This window comes from Phyllostomus hastatus, unplaced genomic scaffold, assembly GCF_019186645.2.
Source record: "Phyllostomus hastatus isolate PE091 unplaced genomic scaffold, TTU_PhHast_1.1 phas_scaffold_317, whole genome shotgun sequence".
Taxonomy (NCBI): domain Eukaryota; kingdom Metazoa; phylum Chordata; class Mammalia; order Chiroptera; family Phyllostomidae; genus Phyllostomus; species Phyllostomus hastatus.
The window spans coordinates 14253896-14273512 of NW_025334023.1; the positions used below are offsets into that span (position 1 = coordinate 14253896).

A 19617-nucleotide genomic window follows, 5' to 3' on the forward strand; every position below is an offset into this window, starting at 1 on the left:
TTTCATATATATTTCCTTTCCTGTCTATTTTGAATTGCACTTTTAATGACTTTTAATGACAAATAATTGAACATCGAGAAATTGGTATGGGAAAGAAAGGAAGCAGCTGACTGTATTCATAATTTTTTAATATAAGTCATTGCCAACTTTTACTTCCAATAAACTGTATTTACATGATAGAATCGAGATGTTAATAAAATGTGACAGGTATTTGATGGTGATGTCTAATTGGTTTTTAAAGCTTCAGTTCTGAGAGTATACTTTCAATGTGTATTTTTTTTCAGTGAATAGATTTATATATTTGTTTTCAAGTTTTTAATAAAGATGGAATATTTCCACATATGATCTTTTATCTGTCAAATTTTAAATAGCTAGTTATTTTAAAGCTGTTTATTTTATTAAAATCTACCAGGAGAATTAAAATTTTGTTGTAATGAGGAATGTAACTTCCAGGTCGTATTATTTACTCTGTATTGAAATTTGCTAGAATTACATACTTTAAATTGTTTTATTTTTATGGAAGACAAAATACGGCTTACCTACTTACTGTACAAGGGCAGGTTATCACATATTCTGTACTTGCCAGCCACTGTCTAACAGTGTTTCTACAGCTGGAAAATTTTAAGGTTAATATGTTGTCAGACTCGGTTTGCTGACCTTGAGGTATAAATCAAGAATGGTAAGCAGTGCAAGGAAGAGACTAGGCTCAAGTTTTTGGCATATTTAATGTAATTTTTCTTAATTATATTCACTTCAGTCAGATAAAATATGTCATCTGCCTAACACACACACACATACACACACACACACACACACACACACACACACACATTTTCCTGAGGTTTGTTTCATGTATTAGTGACATTTTGCTTTAAAACAGTTTGGTTGTATACTGAAAAAATTGTCTCATGGAATCAGAATTTTGAAGTTTAGAAGGGTCATACAGATTAATCTAACACCTTAAAGATAAAAAAGGTAAGGACTGGAGATGACTTAATCAACTTTATAGTCTTAAGTTGGAGAATCCAAAACTTCTTTCTTAATTCTAGTTTGGCATATGTGGCCCTCATTTTCCCCCATAAAATGTTTTGTACTTTTCCTGTATTTATTTTGTCAAGGAAGGGAAACTTCAAAAGAAATCAGTAAATAATCCCGATAATCTGAAACAAAGGGATAGACTAAAAAGATGGACGGTAGCCTGGCTGGTGTGGTTCACTTGGTTGGTGCGTCGTTTTGTAGACCCAAAGGTCAGAGGTTTGATTCCCAATCATGGCATTTACCCAGGTTGTGGGTTCAATCCCCAGTTCGGACAGGTACAAGAAGGCAACCAATTGATGCCTGTCTATCTTTCTCTGTCTCTCTTTCTCTCTCTTTTCTTCTCTCTCTAAAAGCAATGAAAAAATGTCCTTGGTTGAGGACCAAAAAAAAATTTGGGCTTTATATATTTTTATATTATATGATTTGAATTACGTAAGGATTTTTTAAAATTATAAAACAATACATAGATATTTAATGTGAGTATAGTGTGCTTAAAATTGTGTTAGCTGAAGCAAATTGATGTGATAATGTTTTATGTTCACGGTCAAAATATACCTTGCAAATTGTAATACATTTATTTATCCAATAAAAGTGATTTCCTGAAGAGGCCATGCAATAGTCTGTGTTTTCAGAAAAGTTGAAAATGTTTAGTGGAGTTTAAACTGTAGTCTTTTGAAAGTGTATGAATGGGAGTACTGTTAGGCTTATGAAAGATGGTTGCTGTAAATAGAAACTAACTATTATCAAAAGCCTTATATATCAAGAATCGATCCATGTATGGAGTTGGGTAAAGACTCTGCCCATTGGGACTTTATGTTCTAAGTTGTGGTGGACACATAAAGAAAGGTATTCAGACAGTTAAAAAAAAAGCATTGCCAAAATGTACTGAATAATTTAAATAATATAATCACATGTGTTGATGAGTACCTCTTGTAGCATCAAGTATAACTATGCTACCTTAGCATTTTGTATTGGAATGACTTGTTAATATACCTGCATTTCCACCAGACTTGGAGGCAAAATGGCACCCGGTCCAGTGAAGTCAGACCCAGCCTGGGTTCGACAGTCTCAGTGCTTGAGTTTGCTAAGAAATTGTTCTGAGTCAAGACTGAAACTGTAAGAGAAGCCTTATTTACAAAGTCACAGAGGTAGTAGTGGCTCTGGAAATAAGTTACAGAGGCAAAAGAAGGGCCATTGGAGTTTAGGAGAAAGAGACAGACAAGGAAAATGTGCCTGAGGGAAGGGGGTGGGGAAAGGCCCAGAAGCACTCTAAGGAGAGAACCAGGCTGGGTCCTTTGTCCTGAGGCTTCTAAGGGTTGGAATTTCAGGAGAGGTCCCTAGGGAGGATTTCAGTAGAATATTTATCAGCTTTCCAGGTGTGTCCTTTTAGGGGTGGTGGTCTCCATTGATTGGTTGGCCTCAGCCAGTCATCACAGCTGGTCCTGGTGCCAGCCGTGGAATTGCTTTGTCTGGTTTTGCTGCCTTTCTGGGCGTGGAGCTGAGACACAGCTGAGGCCTAGATGTTCTCTAGGGCTCAATGCTTAAATGAGTGGTCATGCAAGGGCCCACATGGGCCCGTGATTCCTTCTCCAAGGGGGTCTACTGCATAAATAAGGACATACCAGAGGAGCAAAGGTCAGGGGAGGGCCCAAACCACATGACCATGGTATATGAAAGGTCAGGGGCTCTAAACTGTGTGGCCAGGAATGTGTTAGGAGAGGAAAGGTTACCTTGGGGCGACTTCCTTATCTTCCTAGCTTTGCCCGTTGCTTGACATCCTGGGCTTTCTGTCCTGGTGGCCTTCTGTACCTAGCCCATCGTTCTTGCTTTGCTCATGTCTAACTGCCTACCAAAACTGAACTCTTAAGGGCAGTAGGAATCAAGTGTTATGTGGATTTATTTTCTTAGTATGTTGGCAATATGACAAGTACTGATAAAATACAGAAAGGATGCGGATAACTTATGGTTCCTTATCTATTCTGTTCACTCAGAGATCGTGCAGGCTCATGAGAGTCTGGAGCCTGCCTCTGTATCTTTCTCCCTTTGACTTGCTGAGTCACAAAGTGTTAGAAACAGGGAGACACCAAGTCAGTGTTTGTGAATGGGTGGACGGATGCATTGCCAAAATAGGATTATAAGTACACAGGGGGCAAAGAGAGATTTATTGCTTCTTTCCCAGAAAACAGAGATAAGATTTCAGTATTTGAGTAATAGAAGGAAGAGGGCTCAATAAATATGGGGGATTAAGTGAGATAACACATATAAAGCCTTATAAAGTGGTTAGTACATTGTGAATGCTCAATAACTGAAAGCTATTAACAAGAAATAATTTCTCTGTGCTTCCCTCCCATTTCACAACCACTGAACAATATACTTCAACAGGATAAGTAATTTTGAAATTGCTCAATGTGTAATGAAGGCCAGGCAGCAAAGGGAATCACTGTGTTTGGACCTTTGGAGACACTCAAGGAGTGGTTGAAGGCCCTGTGATCAAGGACAAAGAACATTTAATTAATTATGTTAAAGAAAAGCAGAAGAGTTCTGTGGTGGGAAGTAGTTAAATGTACCATTTGTTTAGGTGTCTAGTAGACTTTAAAATGTTTTTAGTTTGCTTTAACCATTTTGGGGCTTAAATGGTAAAAACAGTTTTCTGCACCATGCCATATTCACATTGTGCCATATTCACATTTATTATATTTATGGTTATTTTTAGGAGTTTAATGTATTGTGATATTGTTTCTTTCTTAGAACCTTGAAAAGGGATAGTTTTCATATAATTCTACAGATCACAGTGAAGACAGCAATAGTACAGCTTTTTTTTGCTTTCTGAAAGTTGTGTAAATTCTGTAACAGGAAGCCATGTATGTAAATCTGTCACTTCCTAAAAACTCATTCCAGAGAAAACAGTGTTTTTCAGCTGAATGAACTTTCACATTGTTACACTTTCTTTACACTGTTGGCTTAAAATGTTCCTTTGACTTAATACTTTTGTGAGATTTCCTCTACATAATTACTTTTATTTAATCATCCATATTTTTAGTACAAATAGCTAATAATGAAATTATTTCTAGGGTTTCATAAAAGTATATTCAGTTTCATAAATAAACGTTGTGACCACTGGCCTGCAGTGACCTTGGAACGCTTCGGGTGGCTTGTCAAAACACGAGAAAAACACACCCAGAGACAACCAGGTCCTGTGGGGAAATAGGGATGGAACGGCCACTCTCTCTAGTGGGGATCACCATGGCCACCCTCCCTAGGGGAGAGCCCCTCGTTCTCCTGCCCGAGCAGGCTTTTATTGGGTTCGTTTACACAAGAATTCAGGTAAAGCTCATTAATCATTGCCAGGAAGTAAGGATCAAACAATAGATAAAAAAGAAGTCTGAGGGCCTATTTTGTTTGAGTCAGGGTCAGATAGCTAAAGAGCTGTAAAACTTTGAGGAACAAACTTACTTCTTTCTTGTACCCTTGTCATTTAATTGAGAGCATTCTAAACAAAGCAGGGTTCACAGGATTTTACATATTCTTTCTTAGACCTGATTGCCCGGAGAACCCGCCCTTGCCAGCACAGGGCTGCCTCACCCTCCATCCTTGTTTCAGGCTTAGGTGGAGCAAGGGAAGTAAAGCAGCCAAGAGATTAGGAGACTTCTCACAGACAGAATGAGGACTCAGGTTTTGTCAAAGCCAAGGGGCAGGGGTCCGTCACCCCCTTTTGCTGTAGCCCCCAAAGTCCTTCCTTGGGGGCCTCCCACGTGACCATGCCTATCTTAGGTCATCCCCCCCTTGGGGAATCTTACCTGTCATTGGCTAACCGACCAAGCATTGGGGGCTAGGCAGGGTGAAGTAAAAGGAGCAGAAGCAGTGCTCCTGCCAGGGAGATAAGCTTTTGTCTCCTTGCTGGCTTACGGTCCAGCCTTAGAGCATTCTAAACAAAGCAGGTTTCACAGGATTTTAAGGCTGAGGGTCATTCCCTCAGCCTTAGCCTTGGTGGGGGTTACAGCTTCTTATACCAGGCTGGGCGGTTCCCAGCAAAAAGTGTTTTCTGAAAGATCAATCATTAAATAGTCAAATGACATGAAAAAAGCAGTTAAACCAACTGATCAAAAAACAAACAAAAAGGTTTATAAACCTATGAGGCTCTGTTTCACTCATAAGAAGAATAAAACCGTAATATATCATTTATTTTAGCTTTAAGTTTGGTAAAGATAAGACAGTTTGATAAATCACAGTTTTTGTGGGTATAGGGAAATAGCTACTTTCATTCTACTAATGAAATAGCTACTTTCATATATGCTAATAAGAGTGAGTCAAAATTAAAAATGCACCTCTCTCTCAATGCAGTGAATCCAGTTCTAAGAATGTACCTCCAGATATATTAGTGCACATTTTTACAAAGTATACTTTGGTATTCAGTATTTATTATATCCACTCTAAATATCTACTCATAAATATTTATATTCAGTATTTATTATATCCACTCTAAATATCTACTCACTGGTTAAGCAAACCAGTGTTTGTGTGTGTGTGTGTGTGTGTGTGTGTAAAAATAAAAAGCATAACACAGTACTTATTAAACATGTCTTTGTGTACACACAAACACAAAATTCTGTGCAGACAAGATACTAGAGATTGGGAATAGAAGCTGACTTTCTTTTCATTGTATTTTTTTCAGTTTGAATTTAGTGTTTATAATGTATATACCTTACTTTGTAAAAAAAACTGTAATAACATTTTTGAAATGTAATTCACGTGCTATAAAGTTTACCAATTTGAAGTGTCAATTCCATGGGCGTTTAGTGTATTTACAGAGTTGTGCACCTATCCATGTAATCGAACTTCAGAACCCTTGGACCCAGAGGAAACTTTGTACCATTAGTAACCACATCATATCACCCCTCACTTCTCTAGCTCTGGACATTCCTTATTCTACTTTCTGTAAATTGATTTGTATATTCTGGAATCTGATATAAATGGTATCGTACAGCATGTGGTCATTTGTAACTGGGTTCTTTCACTTAAGTAACATTTTTGAGATTCATCTCTGTTGTAGGAGGCCTTACATAACTTTTGATTTTAAAAAATGTTAAAAATTAAAGGGAAAATAGCAATTTGAAAATTACTTATCTTGAAGTATATTGTACAGTGGTTGTAAAAAGGGAGAGAAGCACAGAGAAATTATGTCTTCTTAACAGCTTTCAGTATTGAGCATTTATAATGTTCTAGTCACTTTATAAGGATTTATGTATGTTATCTTATTTAACCCTTACAAGGTATGTAATAGATATTATTCTATTAGTCCCACAAATGTGTAAATTAAATGAAGTGAGTGTTAATTTTAGGTGTTAATTTAGACAGAAAAATGTAAAGTATAAAAATAGGTGTGTGCAGATATATGCTTTATAAACAAAGTTGGAATATTTTAAGTGCTATAACAATACTACAATGTTTAGTGAAAATGTAACTCAGAAGCCAGACAGGTCTAATAGAACTCTTTGCAATTACAGATATGTTCTATATCTGTTCAAACATGACAGTATCTACTACCACATGTGACTATTCATTACATGAACGTGGCTAGTGTGAATGAGAAACTGAATTTTAATATTATTTAATTTAAGTTAATTTAAGTTTAAATAACCACACTCTGCTTCTGCCAATGTTCTAATAACAGTTATAGGGTAATCGAGATAACCCTTATCTTTGCAATTGAAATCATCTAATGTGGGCAAAACATATGAAACAATGGATATTAAACACTGAAGAGCAGAGATCCCTCAGAATTGGGAAACAAATGAAATGAGCCCTGTGATTATGCTAGCCATGCCTTGGGAGAGTTTCTGGACGTGGATTAAAGGGGAGGCATTCAACATCTAGAGGACTTTCTGCATTGAGGAATCAGCATAGAGAGTAAGAGGAGAACATGATGGATAGGGTTCATGGAACAAGAGACTAGAGAGGAAAGCAGTTAGCTGATTACTGATTAAGACATGTAAGTGAGGAAAATGCCACAGTCCAAGGAAAGAAAAACCTGAAAGGACTGCAGGTCTTTATCTAAGTGCTTGGCACTCAAATAGCAGCCAGACTGGAGGAGTGTCTTTTCCTACTAGCCAGACTGGAAAATATCAAGATGCATGTAGCGTAAGGGTCTTACCTCATTAATGGGGAATAATTAGCCCTAAGTTGAACAATACTTCCTCCTAACATATTTTCAAAGCAATCCATTAAAGGATTAAACTGTTTCCAGTAATTTGTGTCCCAGAAAAAAGCTCAGGAATATTTATCCAGAACCCACCAAGGTAAAATTCAGAATGTCTAATATCCAATCAAAAGTACCAGGCATGCAATAAAAAACAAGAACATTTGACCCATAATGAAGAGATAAATCAGTCAATTAATACCAAACCAAAATTGACAAAGCTATTAGAGAGAGCAGGCAAGAACATTAAAAAAGCATTACTGTAACTGAATTCCAAGTCACAAAAAGTTAGAGACATGGAAAATAGGGGAAAAAACCCAAATCAAACTTCTAGAGATGATAATTACGATGTGTAAAGTGGAAAATTCTCTGGATGCATTGGTGGCCTATTTTGTATTGCAGAAGACAGTACTAGTAAACTTGAGGACGTAACTGTAGAACCAATCCAAAATGAAACACAAAGAGTAGAAGTTTTTTTTTTTTCCAAAATAAAGAGAACATTAGTTGAGTTGTGGAACTGCTTTAGGTGACTTACTGTTCATTAATTGGATTTCCTAAGAAGGGGGAAAATAAAAAATATTTGTTTTAATAATGTTAAAAAATGTTCAAATTTGATGCAGACTGTAAACCCACAGATCCAAGAAACTTAATGAACCCTTAGTACAAGAAACATGAGGAAGATTACTCCAAGGCACATTATAATCAAACTGTAAGAAGATATTGGAGTAATATTCACTGAGCAAACTACTGAAATTAAATGATCTGTTAACCTAGAAATTTCTACCCAACAAAAATATCTTTCAAAACCAGCATGAAATTTTTTTAGAAATATGTTTTTCAATTTAAATAACCACACTTTGATTTTGATCATGACTGAATAACAGTTTGGGGTAATCAGGATAATCATTACACTTATAACTGCAACAACCAAGATGTGGGCAAAACATCTGAAACAATGGTTTTAAGGTCCTTGATACAGACATTGAAAAATGATTAATATATAGTGGGTTTATAATATAGCTAAAAGTACAATGGGTGATAGCAATTGTCACCCAAGGTTGGGAGGGGACAAGTGGAATTATATACTATTGCAAGTTTCTGTATTGCGTGTTAACTAGTATAATATCACTTGAATAGAGACTATCAATTTAAAGATGTAAACTATAAATCCTAAAACAAACACAAACAAACCAACAAAGGAAAGAAAATGGAACCATAAAAAATTAGTTAAAAAAGAAGGTAGAAAAGAGAAAAAAGAAACAAATAGGAGACAATAAAAATAAATAGCAAGATATTGGATTTAATTCTGGACTTACCAATAATCACATTAAATGTAAACATTTAAGTACTGTAATGAAGAGGTGGAGATTTTAAGTTAAAATGAAAGGTAGGAAACAATGATGTGATGTCTATAAGCAATGAACTTCAAATGTAAAGACCACATTCGTTAAAAGAATGGAAAACTAACAGTAATTAAAAGAAAACTGGAGTTGCTATCAGGTAAAACAGATTTTAGAACAAAGAATATTGTCAGAGCTGAAGATGGCAATTTCATCAAATAAAGTGGATGGAATTGTAAATGCTTATGCTCCTAATAACAGAGCTTCAAAATACTACCCCCCCCAAAAAAAAACCACCCCCACCCCAAACTGAAACAACTGTAAGGAGAGATTGTGGAGAAAATTTCACAATTACAGCAGGACATTTTGATATCGCATATCAATAATTGATGGAATGATTGGACAAAAAATAAGGGTATAAAAGAGCTGAATGTCAACCAGCCATGTCAACCAGCTTGACATAACTGACATTTAGAGAGCCCTCCACCCAGCAACAGTAGAATGCACATTATTTTAAAAGACATGGAACATTGACCAAACATATGGAACATATTCTAGGATATAAAATAAGTTTCGATAAATTTAGAAAAAATCAAGCCATATTAAAGTATATTCTGATCGTAATAGAATCAAATAAAAAGTCAGTAACAACAGATCACTGATAATTCCCAAATATTTGGTAACTAAATAACATACTTTTAAGTAAGTCATGGGTTACAGAAGTAAAGAAAAAGAAAATTAGAAAGTATTTTGAATGGAATAAAAGTGAATATCCAATTTATCAAAATCAGTAGGATATACATATAACAGAACTTAGGAGGGAATTTATAGCATTATACATCTATATTTAAAAAGAAAATATCTTAAATCAGTGGCCCATATGTGTACCTTTAAGAAACTAGGAAAACAAAAGCAAATAAATCTAGAGCAAACAGACAAAGGAATTAAGATAGATCAAATTGAAATCAGTGAATTAGACTGATGCCAGTAAACTTCAGACCTAAGAGTAGAAACAATCTAAAATGAAACACGGCGAATAAAGAGAAGAACTTTGTTGGCATAAGAGTATAACCCAGCTTTTGTTGAGGATCTGGGTTCTGGATTCTTTCTGTGTACATTTTAGTATGTTGTGTTTCATTTGGTGTGTTTAAGGGGAGCTTTAATCCAGATTTATTGTGTTCTGATGCATGTATTTAGAGGAATTTTTAAATAGCTAGTTTATATCCCACAAAGGATGATTAAATTTTAGGAGCCATTCTTATTGATTAGCATTGGTTGATAACTAGACTGTATTTTACATTTTTTAAATAATGTAGCCACCTTAATATAGTGGTTAATAAATATTATGATCTAATGGTTGATTTCATTATAAAAGCCACTGTCTTTTTCTTAACTTGCTTCTTCAGGCATTTAAACAATTTTTAATTATAGTGACATACAATATTACCGTATTTTGGACTATAAAACACCCCCCCCCCCGCCATTTGGGAGGAATAATGGTTGTTAATGCTGCTGTTGAGTTCTGTTTACATTTACATTGGTGAAATATTATGTTGTTTATGTTATTAAATATTTTACCACATTTTTTGCTTCAAACTTTTTTTCCTGTGTTCCTTCTGTAATACCTAGGTGTGTCTTATGGTCCAAAAAATAAGGTGTATTAGTTTCAGGTGTACAACATAGTGATTATACATTAATATAACTTATAAAGTGATCAACTCAGTGAGTCTAATACCATAAATAGTTATTATAATATTATTGACTATTCTCTAAGCTGTACTTTACTTCCCCATGATTATTTTTATAACTGGCAATTTATGCTTCTTAATCCCTTTGCTTTTTCACCCAGTTTTTCAACCCTTCTCCTGTTTGGCAGCCATTAATCTGTTCTCTGTGTCTGTGAGTTTGTTTCTGTTTTTTTAAGATTTATTTAGATTTTTTAGATTCCACATTTAAGTGAAATCATATGGCATTTATTTTTGTCTGACTTACTTCACTTAACATAATACCCTCAATCAGGGGTGTCCAACCCATGGCCTACAGGCCACATGTGGCCCAGGATGGCTGTGAATGTGGCCCAACACAAAATCATAAATTTACTTAAAAACTTTTTTTCTCATCATTTTCATTAGTGTTTGTATATTTAATGTGTGGCCCAAGACAACTCTTCTTCCAATGTGGCCCAGAGACACCAAAAGGTTGGACACCCTTGCTTGTTGCAGATGGTAAGATTTCTTTCACTTTTGAATGGCATTCTTAGAGATTATCTTTAAAAATCAGCTGTTGTTTTTTGAACTTTGTTATCCTTCTACTCCATCTATATACATACATACATATATACGTGTTGTAATTATATATACATATTATATAATGTATATAACTTTATTGATATATGTGTGTATAGAGACTATTGACTTGATATGGTTTATTTGGAAGATAGAGAATGAAAAATATATGACTACTTTTGCACATCTTTAACTTTTTCAGGTATAAGATTTAATGGTAGGTATTTTGCTTTTATAGGACACACCTATGATGATGCCAGTGTTCTTTTGCAAGTAATGTATTTTCTCCTTGTTATAGGTCCTTTTGTTCTGCATCACAGCTGCCATGTACATGTTCTTTTTCAGGTATGTTCTGTTATACCTACCTATTTTAGTAGAAAAAGTGGTGTTCCTTTGTAATTTTTTTATCAACCAGGTAACTAAAGTGTTCCCCAAATAATTACCCCATGAGTGGCATGAGTTTTGTTTTATTTTGTTTTCAGTGATTAGAGATAATTACTACTCCTTAGTAAACAGAGAAAGAGAGCAAATGGATATTTGCTTTTTCACATTCTATTTATAGGTTTCTATGGAAAGTCAAATATGTAAATTAATGGTCCTCAAATTTTGATAGGTGTTTTTTGTGCCTGATTTTATATATTCTTCAGTCTCCTTTTAAGACAGTTAACATTTTAAGTAATGAGAATTAAAATTCTCATTTTCATGAGAATAAGTGATGGTAGTATTTAATCTAAGTCTTCTGTGTAGGTAACCCACCACATTAGTCATAGTTTTTTAAAATGTTAAATTAGTGCATGATGCCAGTTACAGTTTTCATTGACTATGAGGAATGTGGGCGGGGGGGGGGGAGGCATTAGGATGGTCCAAGATTTCAGTGCCAGTAAAGAAGGTGTCTGTCATTGTTATGTAACCATAGCAGTATGAGAATAGGATTTTTGTTTAGCAAGAGTCCACTTCTTTTAGTCTTTCTTTGCAGTAATATAACTAATTTCCATTTTTCTCTGTTATTGCACTCATCTGAATAGACTCTTTCTTCAGTATCAACCCAGTATTTTTGGGTATAGACAGAATTCAGCCACAGCAGGAAGGGCCAACCTTTTAAAGTTAAAATTTGTATTTATTGGACAATAGCAAACATTGATTTCAATAAATTTGGTAGATCTTTCTTTTTTAACCTAAATGAGATAATTTAACCATACCAGAATTTTTAAATAACTAATTTCCTAAAAGAACATCTTAAATAAGTATTTGATAAGCACAGTGATATAATTTTAATTTATTTTGACTTTATAAAAATGTTATATGCAAATATAAAATGATAATGTTGCTGTTATTATTTTTGTGAAGGGACAGCCAGGCTGTTTGAAGGAAGTAAAAAATAGATAAAATTTCAACTTGATCTGCAAAGGAATGGTAATGCGATATGTAGTATTTTATGACAGTTATTAGTGACTGAGAAATTATTGCAGCTATCTGGTAGTCTTTGTGAAATTGTTTGACCTACCATTTTAGTATAGCTTCATACATATCATATGATTTCTGTGGTCTCTTACATTTTAATAATTTAGGGGTGGGATAGAGGAGTTAAGAAGAACAATGACTTTCATTTGTGTCCATTTCCCCACACTTCATGATTATATAGAGACACATTATTAGGACAATATTGTAAAAAGTTTATGTGGTTTATCTTTATGTTCTGTCTAGTCTGAAGAAGATAAAGCATACCTAATGGGAAAAGTATAAAAAAGATAAAAACTTAGAAACATATCTTTTATTGATATATACAGAAGGCAAGTATAATATCAAGTAAATTTTCTTTTTGTTAAAATTCCTAACAGAACAGGTAGTTAAATGAAACAGTCCTTCCCAGTATGACACCTAAAGTGCATATTTGATTAACATTTAGCATTTCTTAATCATCAGAAGTTTTTGAAGTTTAAAAAATAAATTTTGTGTTGAATATAGTGATGATGCTCAATTTTTAGCATAGTTCTTTGGAAACTGCTGCCATCAACCCAGTATTTTTGGTGTAGAAAGAAAATCACCCTATAAATATGTATTTTGGTGCAGAGCTATGGAACCTTTTCCTGTTCCAGTCACAAAGTCTAGGTTAAAAACAACAATTTAAAATACTTTCCAGAAGGCTCAATATAAGGTTTTAGTGCCAAGATAAACATTTTCAATTTTCTTAGGCAAGGGGTTGTTTTTCTCCTAAAAGAAGCACTATCACCAAATTCCTAGTGTTCTTGGCAGAAGTTAGTCTGAATAACTCAACAAAAGAAGCTTGGTAAATGGTAAAGTAAAACTATTTATAAAGCACTACAACCAAGCAAAACACTGTTACATGTTTGTGTGAGCTGTGCATGTGTTTGGAATGAAAAAAATACACTGTGCATAGTAGTGGGCGAGTCCAGTTGAATTAGAATATTTTATTCTTAATTCAATTTTATTATAAATACAGGTATCTGAGGACACATTCATTCCATTTATTAACAATTATTTTAGTTCCAAGTGCATAAAATTGAACAAGGAAATATCAAATGATACTGTCCCCAGGAATCCATATGGTAATGGCTTTTGAGAACAGAAGGGAAATGTTTTGTGTTAGAAATGATTCAACTTGTGTTTTTTTTTAATTTTATTTTATTTTAATCATTGTTCAAATACAGTTTTCTTCTTTTTACTCCCAATCCAGCCCCCCTCACCCCTTCCCACTTCCCTCCCATTACCACCCTCCCCTTAGTTTTTGACCATGTGTCCTTTAAGTTTGTTCTCATGAACCCTTCCCAATGTCCCCTGAAATTCTCTCTACTCTCCCCTGTGGGCACTGTCAGCCTGTCCTCTATTTCAGTGTCTTTGGTTATATTTTGCTTGTTTCTTTGTTTTGTTGTTTAGGTTCCTGTTAAAGGTGAGATCATATGGTATTTGTCTTTCACTGCCTGGCTTGTTTCGCTTAGCATAATGCTTTTCCAGCTCCATCCAAGCTGTTGCAAAGGGTAGGAGCTCCTTCTTTCTTTCTGCTGCATAGAATTCCATTGTGTACATGTACCATAGTTTTTTGATCCATTCATTTACTGATGGGCATCTTGGTTGCTTCCAGCATCTAGCTATTGTAAATTGTACTGCTATGAACATTGGGATGCATAGGTTCTTTTGGATTGGTGTTTTAGTATTCTTAGGATAGAGACCCAGCAGTGGAATCGCAGGGTCAAAAGGCAGATCCATTTTTAGTTTTCTGAGGAAGTTCCATACTGCCTTCCATAGTGGCTGCACCAGTCTGCAGTCCCACCAGCAGTGCAGTAGGGATTCCTTTTCTCCACAACCTCTCCAACACTTGTTGTTTGTTGCTTTGTTTATGATGGCCATTCTGACTGGTGTGAAGTGGTATCTCATTATGGTTTTAATTTGCATCTCTCTGATAGCTAGCGATATTGAACATCTTTTCATGTGTCTCTGGATCCTCTGTATGTCCTCCTTGGAGAAGTGTCTGTTCAAGTCCTTTGCCCACTTTTTAATTGGATCCTTGTCTTCTTAGAGTGCAGTTGTGTAAGTTCTTTATATATTTTGGAGATTAAAATTCATATGGAATCATAAACGACCCCGAATAGCTGCTGCAATTTTGAGAAAGAAAAGTAAAGTAGGAGGGATCACAATACCCGACACTAAACTATACCACAAGGCCACTGTAATCAAAACAGCCTGGTACTGGCATAAAAACAGGCACATGGACCAATGGAACAGAACAGAGAGCCCAGAAATAAGTTTCAGAAATAAGCCCAAGTTTCTATGGTCAATTAATATTTGACAAAGGGGGCAGCAACATAAAATGGAGTAAAAATAGCCTCTTCAACAAATGGTGTTGGGAGAACTGGACAGCCACATGCAAAAAATTGAAACTTGAGCACCAGCTTACACCATATATAAAAATAAATTCAAGGTGGATAAAAGGCTTAAATATAAAACGTGACACCGTTAAAGTCCTAGAGGAGAACATAGGTAGGAAAATCTCAGATATTTCACGAAGAAACTTTTTTACTGACTTGTCCCCTAGAGCAAGAGACATAAAGGAAAAAATAAACAAATGGGACCTCATCAAAATTAAAAACTTGTGCACAGCTAAAGAAAACAGTATCAAAATTAAAAGAGAACCAACTGTATGGGAAAACATATTTGCCAATGATACCTCAACTTGTGTTTTTATCCAAACCCATGCATGCGGGAAAGGGAAATGAGACCCCCTTTTAATAGAGAGATAATGTGCCAATATTTTTTAAAAGAAAAACTTGAGGAAGTAGTTCCATAAGTATTTGTCGTATGAATTTACTTAAGTAACACAGTGTTTTTAGTATTGAAATTGTGGTTATTAAAATGTGTAGAGAAAATATCATACTTTTGCACAGCTATTAAGTTTATTTTTTTTACAGATATCTTTTTTTCACATACATTATCTCTTACATAGTTATCTTGATTTTCAGTCTCTACACCAGAGATAAGGGTTACTTACATTCAGATGGGATCCTGGGAACACTGTAGAGGCTTGGGTTGAATAAAGGTAATATGTGAAGAGAGAGTTCTAGTTTGGTTCTAGTTCGTAAGTAGCTGGCCCTCCAGCCACCACGCTATCTATTGATACAACACATTATATGGGTTCTGTTAGGAATTGGGATACAATATTTTGAGGATGTTTTGAAGGGAAAAGACTCTCAGTACATATGCAGTGAGTGTACTGCATATAATTCCTCTGTCTGCTTTGTTCAGTCACTTTATCATTATGCATGTTATTATCAAAGCTTCGCCGTAGAGCATGGTATGTCACTCTCAATTCAGGCCGACAGAAGTGTTGGTTGAAAACGTGATAGAATGCTTTGTCTTACTCATCCCTTTAAAACATTTCTTTATTTCCAAATGTGTATTTATGGGTACAGAGCATACATTTTCTCAAGCCGAAGAATTCATCATGTTGTTGATTCAGGTTTCAGTAGGATCCTCTCAACAGTCTTATGGAGAAAAGAAGGTAGGTTCCTTGGAACCACTAGTTCTTTTCTGCTTTGATTGAGAAGTAGAGAGTCAACAACAACAAAAACGCCATGGCAAAACTACGATGCTTAATGTTGTGCACAAAAAATAATGGAACATTCAACACTTTTAAACTTTGTAAGTTTTATTTTCAGCATTGTTTCTGTGTCTGAAGAATACCAATATTTTAAAAACTGAAATAATATTGCTTCATTTTTATTTAAATAATTTAATTTAAAATAGATGGTATCATAAAGCATATTGTGACAACTTTGATCCCATCCTAGTGAATACTTAGCTAGACATTCTTTCTACCTGCCTTTGCAAAGGCAGCCGCAAAGGCAGCTGTTTGTTTAAACACGTAGAACAAAAGGCTCAGGCTTGTTGTCATAGCACATAATCTGCAGACTATGACTGATTCACAATAGATGCATCTCAGTCTGATATGAACATTGGAAAGCATTGCATTTTTAGTTAGAAACCAGTGCAAATTAAAGTTTATTTTGTTTTAAACAGACTTAGAAACAGGGCTGATGAATTCTCATCAGGTCTGGTCTCAAGATAAAGATGTAGTGTTTGTATTTAAGCACTGTATAATTTCATTAACCAGTGTCATCCCAATAGATTAAAAAATAATAAAGATATTCGAGTAAAAAGGAAAAAGAAAACAACACTATTGGCTGAACAACCTACAATTCTTGAGTGAAAGACATTTGTGATTGTCCTGGACTCTCTTTACGTAAACTTAACTTAGTATCTTTGAAATAACTTTAAAAGCAAGTAAAGAACTTTTAATCTGGGACAGCCATTTTCTGATTTTAATGAAAGCCCTTTAAATATTAATTAGGTTCTATTTCTTAAAGGATTGCATAGACATACACAAAAATTTAGTCTAGAAAATTATATATGGCATTCAGAGTTTCAAAGCTTTACTTGAGGGCTAGAAGAGTTTGCCCTAAATAGTTAGATTCTTATTTTGAAAAGAATGCTTTCAGCAATGTAGAGAGTGAATTGAGGTCCTAAAAGGGGGGCCTCATGAGAAGCAGTGGTGGAGGGATACTGTAGCTGTTCTCCAGGAGGGAATAGTGAAGACAGGGTGGGAGTTTTGGTGCTGATATGATGACGAGGGGGTTGATCTGAGATATGAGTATTGCAGCTTGGATGTGGTTGAGCAAAATACTGGAAGTTGAGCAAATTAGAAAATGTGTGGAAATTGAGTACAGGTTTTTGCAAATACTGAGGTTGAGATGTTTTTAGACATTTATATTCAGATGCGTAGATATGTGTTGGGTATTTGGAATTCAGGAGATAAAATATCGACTTTTCTTGGCTGCCACACCAGCTGCTTGACTGTGGACAAATCATATCACTTCTGATGCATCAGTTTCTTCGTTATTGAAGTACGTGAGTTTTTATATGGACCTAGTAAGTGAGTTTGGGGGATTAAATAACACACAGTGTCTTTCAAGCTTTTTTTGGATGTGACATAAAATAAGAATTGTGAATATAAACACATACACACATTACCTAGAATAATACCTAATCTTGCTATATGTAATACATTGGGATATTTTCTTTTCTAATTTACTTTATTTATTTAAAAAAACTGCTTTGACCCACTGTTGGGTAACAGGGAGCAGTGTGAGAAACTACTGAAGTAATATGTGTGAGCACCTGGCACAGTGATTGGTACCTTAGAAAAATAGAGATAGAAGTGATTGTTGCTTTTAAACTAGGAAATAAACTTAATTGAAATAGAGAATTTCAGGAATAAGGACATTATCTTTAGTGGTAATACTATAGATATATCCAGTAAGGTGTTAAAAGGATTCATTTGCTTTAACAATCTGGTGATCGGCTGTAACCTGCTAGAGAAATTTCTGTAGTTGATTTGGGATAGTAGATTAAAAAATAAATGTGAGATGTTGTGCACTTTAAATATGTTCAGTTATAATTGTTAATTATTTGTCAAAGTTAGGAACAATATAAAAAAATAAATGTGAGATCAGGAAGTAGAATGGATATGGTAAACTCAAGAAGTTTGAGAAGAGAAAGGGCAAGTTGTTACAGGACTAGAGTTTTTCTCTTGTATTTTTCTTAAAGAATTAATATACTTGACAAACTGTGGGAAAGTTTAAACAGATAAAAAACGGTTGCACAAATAGGACAAGTTGGGGGATGGGAAAGACAAGAGAAATAGTTTAAAATGTAGTCCAAAATGTCAACATATACAGGTAGATTGTTAAAACTATTTGTCTGGGAGAGGTCATGATAAATGATTAGGAGGAATCAAAACTCTGAAAGCCTTGGATGCATGGTTTAAATCAAAGACGACTGATGTATAGAGGAGGTAGGAAATGGAAAAAGAGAATGTTTTTGGCTTCCTGAATTCATAGTCATTCTTAAAAGGAACACTGAGAAACCACACCGAGAAGATGTGTGCCGAGGAAACAGGACAGTTCCACAATTGGCAGCTCAGCCAGTGAGCTTACGAAAGAATGCAAAATCTGCCCTGTGACAAGAAAAAGTGTAAGATTGTTAAGACTGTTACTTTCCTCAAAGAAAATGGAAAGGGTGAGAAAACATAGGCCCATAAATGTTGTAAATCACTTCCTCTGAGGATATAATGTTTATTATCATGTTATACTACTAATTTGGCATTTGGGGGCGCAGTAGAAAATTAGTGTGTCCATTTGGTGATTGTACTCTTATCTATGGTAGAAAGTTGTGGCAAATCTGTTTCATTTTTTGCTCATCAGCCTTTGTGAAACTTGTTCCTAGATAAAAAAAAAAATTGTTCAGCCCTGGCCTGGTGGCTCAGCTGGTTAGAGCATCATCCCATACACCAAAAGATTATGGGTTCGATCCCAGGTCAGGGCACATACATAGGTTGTGTGTGGGTTCGATCCCCAGTTGGGTTGTGTAGGGGAGGTGACCGATGTTTCTCTCTCTCTTTTCTCTCTCCCCCACCCCTTCTTCTCTCTCTAAAATCAATAAACATATACTCAGGTGAGGATTTAAAAAAACGAAATTGCTCAAACATTTTGTAAGTAACATAAATGTTTACTGTTTTTTAGTAGAAGACAAAGAGAAATATAGTGTGGAGAAAAAGGATAAACTTAAAGTGTAATTCCTAAAGTAGGGACTTAATAGGACATAATCATATCAGAAGTGGCCAGTTGCCTTTCAGAAATCTGCTGCAGTTTTATTTTCATAAAAATAAATGGCATTTAAGGTAGTTTTTTTAAATGTAAAAATTGTGTTTATTTTCACTCATGTTGAAATTCAAGAAGTGGATGACATCCATATGTTATTAACTCAGTGAAAACTTTATACCACTAACATACTATTACCATTCATTGCCAATAGGCTTATTCTAGTCCCACAGCAGTTCTGAGTTTCCACTGCATATAGTAACCCCTTGTGAATCAAGATGTAGTTTGCAGTTAAAATAAAGGAAGAGCTGTGGTTTATTGATCTTTTTTTATACTGACATCATGGTATACACTTCAACCCATTACAATTTTAACCTCTGTTAGCACTGTTAAGCTAAATCAAGTTGGCACTATACAGTCTTATATTTTTATTTAATCTTGTAAGCTATAATTTAGCTAGAATTTAGTAGTAACAATACTTGTATCTTGAAAAAGAAAGTAATTGTTTCAAGTTCTACAAATTATGTTTATATTATTGAAAGGAGAATAATTCTGAAAAATTTAGTTTACTTTTTAGTAGCTATGAG

General features: G+C 34.8%; 1 protein-coding gene across 2 annotated transcripts in view; it reads left to right on the forward strand.

Annotated features, from left to right (window-relative positions):
• TMEM135 (transmembrane protein 135) overlaps nucleotides 1-19617 on the forward strand; it is a 237548-nt gene that overhangs the window by 144606 nt on the left and 73325 nt on the right. For both annotated transcript variants that reach the window (XM_045818190.1, XM_045818189.1), the window contains exon 6: nucleotides 11158-11204. In XM_045818190.1, the coding sequence (XP_045674146.1) occupies nucleotides 11158-11204 (47 nt within the window). The remainder of the gene's footprint in view (nucleotides 1-11157; nucleotides 11205-19617) is intronic.